We start from the raw sequence: 7,720 nt of genomic DNA on the forward strand, positions 1-7,720 counted from the left end.
CAATGCTAAACACTCAAATCTTAGACCAAACTTTTCAAAAGCAATTTTCAAAAGCAATTTTCAAAAGCATTGTTAAACTAGCCATTAGTAGGGAAGATGTCGCCATGACATGACGTGGCATATTGCCTTGTCGGGACGTTGACTCTTCATTGTCCCGATGTCAACTTTGTTTTGGCCATAATGTGAGGCACACTCCAGAAATCTTCACCTTGACTCATATTTCCAAAATGCCTTCTTTGGTGAGTCCCGTCAGGGGCCTAACTCGATCTTTGTCGAATACTTACCAAGTCTAAGCAATGCTTGAACTTGGAAATTGGAAGACTTTTTGTCATCAGGCTAATAAACTGACTTTCAAGAGGTCAACTTTAGGTTATAGTATTAAATATAAATATTTAAAATAGAAAAATAATTTTAAAACTTGAGTTCGAGACATCCACGCCAAAAAAACACAAAAAAAAATTCGAGTTGAGAGTGTCTCCATGGGCACAGGGGCACCAATGTATTAACAAGCGACCGCGTGCTAGTGTCATAGTATTAGAATTTTAGTTTGGCAAACTACACGACATTAGGCGAGAACTTAGCTTTAAATTCATCTAAGTTAGCCTAACTCTCGAAAAGTAAAAATTCATATAGAAATTGTCTAAGGCACCGAAACTTAGTGGAAGCAAACACAAAAGCGAAGAAGCAACGAATGGACAGAAAATCTCACAAGAGAGCAACACACACAAAGTATTTGAGGAAATATTTTCAAAATATTTAATTACTCAATGATGAGATGATTACAAATGAGAGGGAAGACCTATATTTATAGTTGAGCTCCCCTAGATCTAATGATACAATTTAAATTACATCGTCGGCTAAGATTAATATCTATCTACACGATGAGAGCACTAAAAAACACCATACAATCTTATTCCTTAGGATTTACAATATTCATCATGGTAACTCTAGTTTACTAAAATATTTTACTAGGCCACTAAAACTTCAAGTAGATAGAATTTTCCACATATTTCATGAATTGAGTCAATTCAAGTGGGTTAAATAAGTTTTATTTAATCAATTGATGTTCATAGACTATTTTGTGTGCATTACTCAGAGGCTTTGATTTGCATCTAGGACACTAGGGCGCTAGTAGACGCAGATGTGCCAATATGCTTTGGGGCGCTTGGGCTATAAGGATGAGGTGCGCGGTGTGGGAGGTGGGGTAGGGGCTGGGGACGTGTGTGGGGGAGAGTTTGATGAATTTTTTAGAAAATTATTATTAGGGTTAATGTATAAATTTGTATTAGGAGAAAATTCAAATCTGTGGCTATATGTTGTATTAATTGATATTTTCCATTATACTTTTGAACTAAAGGTGAATTTACAATTACATTTTGACTATATACTGAATTCTGCATTTTTATTGGATTGGATTTTGGTACTCATGTTTTGTTTTTCTTTAAATTTTGCTATTCAATTTCGATTTAAAATAATTTGAAGATTAAATTAAATTAAAAATATTTTAATTATTTTATTTTGATAGCTAAAATAATAAATTAAGTAATATAATATAACAATTACGATTATTTTATAAAAAAACTTTTTTTGTTTTTCAAATTCGAGTGTTCCTTACACTAAAATTCTAAGATAATTTATTAATATTTTATAAATGAATTAAATTTTAAAAATAAAATAAAATATTTGAAATGATATTTTCCTCATAAATTTTGTTAATCATCAAAATCGATATTGTGGTAAAATTTAATTTAAAAATAAAATTCAATAATAAAATTCAAAATTTAGTGACAAAATCTAATCACATAATAGTTGAATTGTAAATTTACCCATATTCTTAAAGCGTAATGATAAAATTAGTTACAATGAAATATAAAACAAATTTCAATATTCATTTATAATTTGGTGACAAATTCGCACTCTATTATATTATTATTAAAAGCTATATATAAAACATCTCTTTTAGAAAAATAATATAAATTTTAAAAAGAAATATTCAATGAAAACAAATTATAAAATCAACTATTTTACCTGATTCAACTTTAAGAACAAATTTATTATTCTGGTTCTTTTCTTGAGTATAAATTATTTACATTATTTCTAACATTTTCTTTTGCAGTTTTATAATTTCTATACTTTTTGTAATTAATATTTTTTTAAATTTTAATTAATTTTAATATCTTTATAATATTTATAGTTTTTCCATTTTAATTTTTATAGTTTTAAAAATTCTAAATTACTATATTTTACATTTTTAAAATTTTGATGATTTTTAAAGAATTTTAATAGAAATTATCATATTTCGCTATGTGGCACAACCTTAGCATGCCATGTGGAAAAGTTAATAGATGTTGATTTAATTGATTGCTTATATTCAATTAAGAGTTTAGTTAAGTGGTATTATTTTCGACTGAAGACTTAATTGATTATTAAAGTATTTTATAAGAGACCTTTACCCATAGGAAAAGGAATAGAGCATATTTTTAGCTAATTATTTACCTCTTTACAGGATATCTACAATAAGAGAATTAGTAATGTGCAAAAAAAATTACAATAAGCAGCAAATATTTATATTTACGATTGGACTGACTTTATGTAGAGAAAGAAATGAGAATGTGGCTACTAAATTTTGAAAAAGAAAAGAAACTTTTATCCATATAAAAAAGAGAATAATGAATAAGAAAACGACATCCTAGATACATAAACAGTGACGTATGCAATTAATAATACAAGTACCCAAATGCAAATCTTCAAATTGGTCTTTTCTTCATCAATAAAATAAAAAGGAAAAACCAACATTTATTTGGGAAGTTCAATGATTTCGTGCACTTGCTACCAATTAGAGTTAGAGGCCACGATTAAAAATTCGATTTTCCATGCTCCTGATATCATTTACATTTATAAAAATATCAATAAAAATGTAAAATTATTTTCCTCAACTATTATCTAGTTAACTTTTTTTTCTAATTTATGAAATATATTTATAAATTTCCAAATCCAGCTCTCATTGTCATTTAAGCCGCCAGCGTTTCCTCATAAATACATACCACAACTTTATCAGCTAACCCAAAACTTGAAGTCTCTTTTGTTCAGTTGACGGCCATAACTGATCAGCCTACAATGGAATCCCTCCACGAAAACGCCATCCGAAAACCTCTGTTTCAATCACAAACTTCGGATACGAAATCCGAATCTACAAGTTCGGAGCTTGAGGATGTTTTGTCGGACGGTAACTCTTCCTTGTTGGAGCGTTGGGGAAAAGCGACATGTATCGAATCGAAACTCCTTTTCCACTTGGCAGCGCCGGCTGTCATTGTTTATATGATCAACTATCTCATGTCTATGTCCACCCAAATCTTCTCCGGTCATCTCGGTAATCTTGAACTCGCCGCCGCCTCCCTCGGAAACACTGGCATCCAAGTCTTTGCTTATGGCCTCATGGTACGTAAATACATCACATGAACTATTTTCTTTTCTTTTTCACATTAGAGATTCCCAAAGATTGAATCTTGATGGTAATAGATAGAATTAAAAACACAATAAAATCACACGATTGCACGTATAAATGAGGTTACTAGTCGCAATTGAACTAAACTCCAGGATCATGTAGTTAGGAATGGGGAGTGCAGTGGAAACGCTTTGCGGGCAAGCCTTTGGAGCACACAAATACGACATGCTAGGCATATATCTTCAAAGATCAGCAGTTCTCCTCACCTTCACAGGGATTCTTCTCACACTCATCTATGTCTTCTCTAAACCAATCTTATTATTACTAGGTGAATCGCCTGATATTGCTTCCGCCGCTGCAATTTTCGTCTATGGTCTAATACCACAAATCTTCGCATACGCCTTAAATTTCCCCATTCAGAAATTTCTGCAGGCTCAGAGCATAGTGGCCCCTAGCGCTTACATATCCACAGCCACATTATTCATACATCTGTTGATGAGTTGGGTGGCGGTGTACAAAATGGGGCTTGGTTTGTTGGGTGCGTCCTTGGTGTTGAGCTTGTCGTGGTGGATTGTGGTGGTTGCTCAATTTGTGTATATAGTGAAAAGCGACAAGTGCAAATATACATGGAATGGGTTCAGCAGTCAAGCCTTCACTGGCCTGCCGGGATTCTTCAAGTTATCGGCGTCGTCGGCGGTGATGTTGTGCTTGGAAACTTGGTATTTTCAGATTCTGGTTTTGCTTGCAGGGTTGCTCGAGAACCCAGAATTGGCTTTGGATTCACTCTCCATCTGGTAAGTAAGTAGAAATCATTTAAAATATGGAATGTCCTATAGAAATAGACTCGTATATTCAAAAACTAATAATTCACTTTCCATTTTCTCTTGTCTTTTTATTTTCGAAATGTGTGGTGGGTTTGTTTTTCTCCTTGCGCCTATTTTTTCATTTGACTCTGGGCCCTTGATTTTGTTTTTTCTTCCTATCCAATCCAATCCAATCCAATATTCCTTCCAAAAAGAAAATATACTGTAGGTAATATGTGACTAATACTAGATTCTTGTCCTATATCTACTGCTTAATTATGTCCATAACAGACTAATATTTTATAAACTTGGGTAATATATATCATCTCCACTTCTTCAACTTAGAAATCATTACCTACGTTGCTACTTCTATTGGTATATGATTAACACAATTAGATTTTAGATTAACAGGTAATAAAATATTAATGCCTGTCCTAAATATATTTTTTTTGTTTTACGTGCTTAATGAATTTCAACAAATTATTATCTCAATTTGCACAACCATATGTTTATGTTTTTTTTATAATTTCAAAAGAAAATAATATAAAAGTTACTTGTTAAATGAATTCCATGTATTTTAGAAAAATTTTAAATTTTAAATTATTTTCTTCGATTTTAAGATTGTTGTTTTTTATTTTACATATTTGGACCAATAAAAAACTCAACTTCGCTAATAATTTTAAATTTAGATATCAATTAAATTTTTTCTTTTTGAAAGAAATCACCTGATGCGGAGTAAAAGTCTGATACAAAGCCTTAATAAAGCTATAATAAAGCCATAATAAAGCCAAGAACATAAAACAAAACCCTAAATGAACCTGTCCATTTCAATTTCCCCTGCATCAGTTCTAGAGCCAAATACCTGGGTTCTTTCATTTCAAATGATCTTCTCTTTTCTTGCTTCCCAGGTTCTTCACTGGCTCTAAAGACAAAAGATTTAAGTATTAAATAAATATAAATTGGGGAGGGTATATATTAACCCTAAAAAAATTAATTAAATTGGTTTGGTAGATTAATAAATTTTCAATGGGTCACTATTTTCAGCATGACGATATCTGGATGGGTGTTTATGATTTCGGTGGGGTTCAATGCCGCAGCAAGGTTAGTCATCCAATTCGATATATACATATTCTCCTGCGAATTAGTGCCTACCATAATTGACATAAGAAATGAATGGAAATGGAGCAGTGTAAGAGTTGGGAACGAGCTAGGAGCGGGACATCCAAAATCGGCGGCGTTCTCGGTGGTCATAGTGACGGTACTTTCATTCATAATCTCGGTGGCGGCGGCAATAATAATAATGGTTCTACGTGATGTCATTAGCTACGCCTTCACAGAGGGTGAAGTGGTGGCGGAGGCTGTTTCAGATCTCTGTCCGTTTCTAGCATTAACCCTTATCCTCAACGGAGTTCAGCCTGTTTTGTCCGGTAATAACATTTAATTATCTTCAAGAAAAATTCAATTGAATCATCAGTTTCATCTTTGTTTTGATATGTATATGTATATGTATATATATAAAAGGTGTGGCTGTTGGGTGTGGATGGCAAACTTTTGTTGCATATGTCAACGTGGGCTGCTATTACTTTGTCGGGGTTCCCTTGGGTTCTCTTCTTGGCTTTTACTTCAATCTGGGTGCCAAGGTACTCACTTCTATTTTCTTTTTCCCCTCAAATTTTGTTTGTTACTTGCTGTGCTATATATAACTTGATATTTAGTTTTTATATTTTAATTTGAATAGTATTAATAAATTAAATTAAAACATGGCATTAATAAAAATAAATAAATCAATTATTGCAAATTAAAGAGAAAAATAAATAAATTTTAAGCTGAATAGTATAAAGACAATAGCTAGTATTTGACCATATCTTTTAAATGATTTGTACTTCAAATTTATTAAATCTTATATTTTTGGTCGAGTATTAAATTGTATTGATATTTCTCTAATATGTTGTTCGGGTTATGATAAATGGTTTGGTTTCAGGGAATATGGTCAGGGATGATTGGTGGCACAGTCATGCAAACCCTGGTCTTGATTTGGGTAACATTTCGAACTGACTGGAAGAAGGAGGTAAAATCATTTAAATATTTTTCAATTAAAACAAGCACAATTCTACTTCATGTAAATTTCTGACATTTCACTGCCTCTATTTATTCCCCTTTCTTACTTGGATTAAATGGCAGGTTGAAGAAGCTAGAAAGAGAATGGATGCCTGGGAGGTTAAGGAGGAGCCTCTTTTGAAGTAGACACTTGATTTGAGATCTTGCAACCCCCCCCCCTTCCCTGGCCCAGTCCCCAAATTTTCCAACCCAAGACCCTCAACCACGAATTCGCCTTCCCTTGATTGAGTATTCTCATTCAAAATGCTGAAGCATCAGTCCAATACTATATTCATCGCCTGTATGTACACTTTACTGAAAGTGACTGCCATTTCTATGTCAATATAAAGAAGAATTCCTGCAACAGGATAAATTTCTTATTTTCACAAATAGTACGAAGTCATATATATTGAAATTGCACGCTGATTTGCGAATGTTGCATTTTTCTGTCAAAAGTGGTATTGCAATACCTGTTTTAATAGAACTTTGAAAATTGTATAGCAGAAGGATAAGTAACGATGGAGCAGTTTGGATGATGATCCTATCTCTACAGACTCTAATTCAGAGAATAAATCCACTAAACAATTATCGCAACACATCCAATAAATATAGCCTTAACTATCCAAACACATAAGGATAAAAGCAACCCCATTGTATGCAATTGTTTGCAATCACTCTCTCTAATTTATCTCACATACAAGTGAAAATAACTCTTCAACAGAAGTTAAGAAGTATGAGGTGAAGTTACCCTCAAAACGTTCACAAAGTGAACTAAATAAAACACTCAAAAACTCATACTAAGTAATCTAATCCTATCAACTTGAAATATGAACTTTGACTAGCCTTTGAGTAATCATTAAATTATCCTTGATTCGAAAATGTGATAAGATTGTTTTAATCTCCTCTTGTTGGCCCGCTAGCTTGAGCCCTTGTGTAGCTCGAACTCTTCAAGGTCTTTCAAATTAGTTTCCTTTATATCAAGGACTTTGTATAATTTATTACAAATAATTCTTAAATATGCTGATTATTTCAAATATGTATATTAACTGTTGCAATTTTCTGTTGAATCCAACTTAAGTGTAATAAAGTTTTGCAACAATCAATATTCCAATATATATATATATATATATATATATATATATAACAAGGAAAAATAATCCATATGTAACATATGTTTATTGCACTTGTGTTGTTGCAATAAGTTGTTACAACACTAGTTGCAACACAATAATTAGACAACATTTGCCTCATCCATAGTAGTTGTACACGACATTTCTCATATGCAATATGTTTTGTAACGCCCTTAACTCAATTCAATTATCCAGATTTGGATCTTGGATATTACTACACCAATATAGATACTAGCTGAAATTGC

At 32.2% G+C, this 7,720-nt stretch overlaps 1 protein-coding gene across 1 annotated transcript; it reads left to right on the plus strand.

The window, feature by feature from the left end:
- The first annotated feature begins 3,008 nt into the window (after positions 1-3,008).
- LOC105794289 (protein DETOXIFICATION 40) lies at positions 3,009-6,800 on the plus strand. Its single transcript, XM_012623394.2, has 7 exons — positions 3,009-3,438; positions 3,608-4,239; positions 5,293-5,349; positions 5,437-5,675; positions 5,770-5,888; positions 6,230-6,316; positions 6,430-6,800. Exons 1-7 carry the CDS (start codon positions 3,118-3,120, stop codon positions 6,490-6,492), a joined length of 1,518 nt encoding a protein of 505 aa, XP_012478848.1. The 5' UTR covers positions 3,009-3,117; the 3' UTR covers positions 6,493-6,800.
- The last annotated feature ends 920 nt before the right edge of the window (positions 6,801-7,720 follow it).

The sequence above is a fragment of the Gossypium raimondii genome, chromosome 3, assembly GCF_025698545.1.
Source record: "Gossypium raimondii isolate GPD5lz chromosome 3, ASM2569854v1, whole genome shotgun sequence".
Taxonomy (NCBI): domain Eukaryota; kingdom Viridiplantae; phylum Streptophyta; class Magnoliopsida; order Malvales; family Malvaceae; genus Gossypium; species Gossypium raimondii.

What these genes read in the sequence shown, in the direction of transcription:
- LOC105794289 (XM_012623394.2), top strand. Translation starts at nt 3,118, where the DNA reads ATGGAATCCCTCCACGAAAACGCCATCCGAAAACCTCTGTTTCAATCA. An exon ending in TCTTTGCTTATGGCCTCATG is followed by an intron (nt 3,439 to 3,607) that starts GTACGTAAATAC and finishes AGGATCATGTAG; the next exon opens with TTAGGAATGGGGAGTGCAGT. An exon ending in ACTTCAATCTGGGTGCCAAG is followed by an intron (nt 5,889 to 6,229) that starts GTACTCACTTCT and finishes GTTTGGTTTCAG; the next exon opens with GGAATATGGTCAGGGATGAT.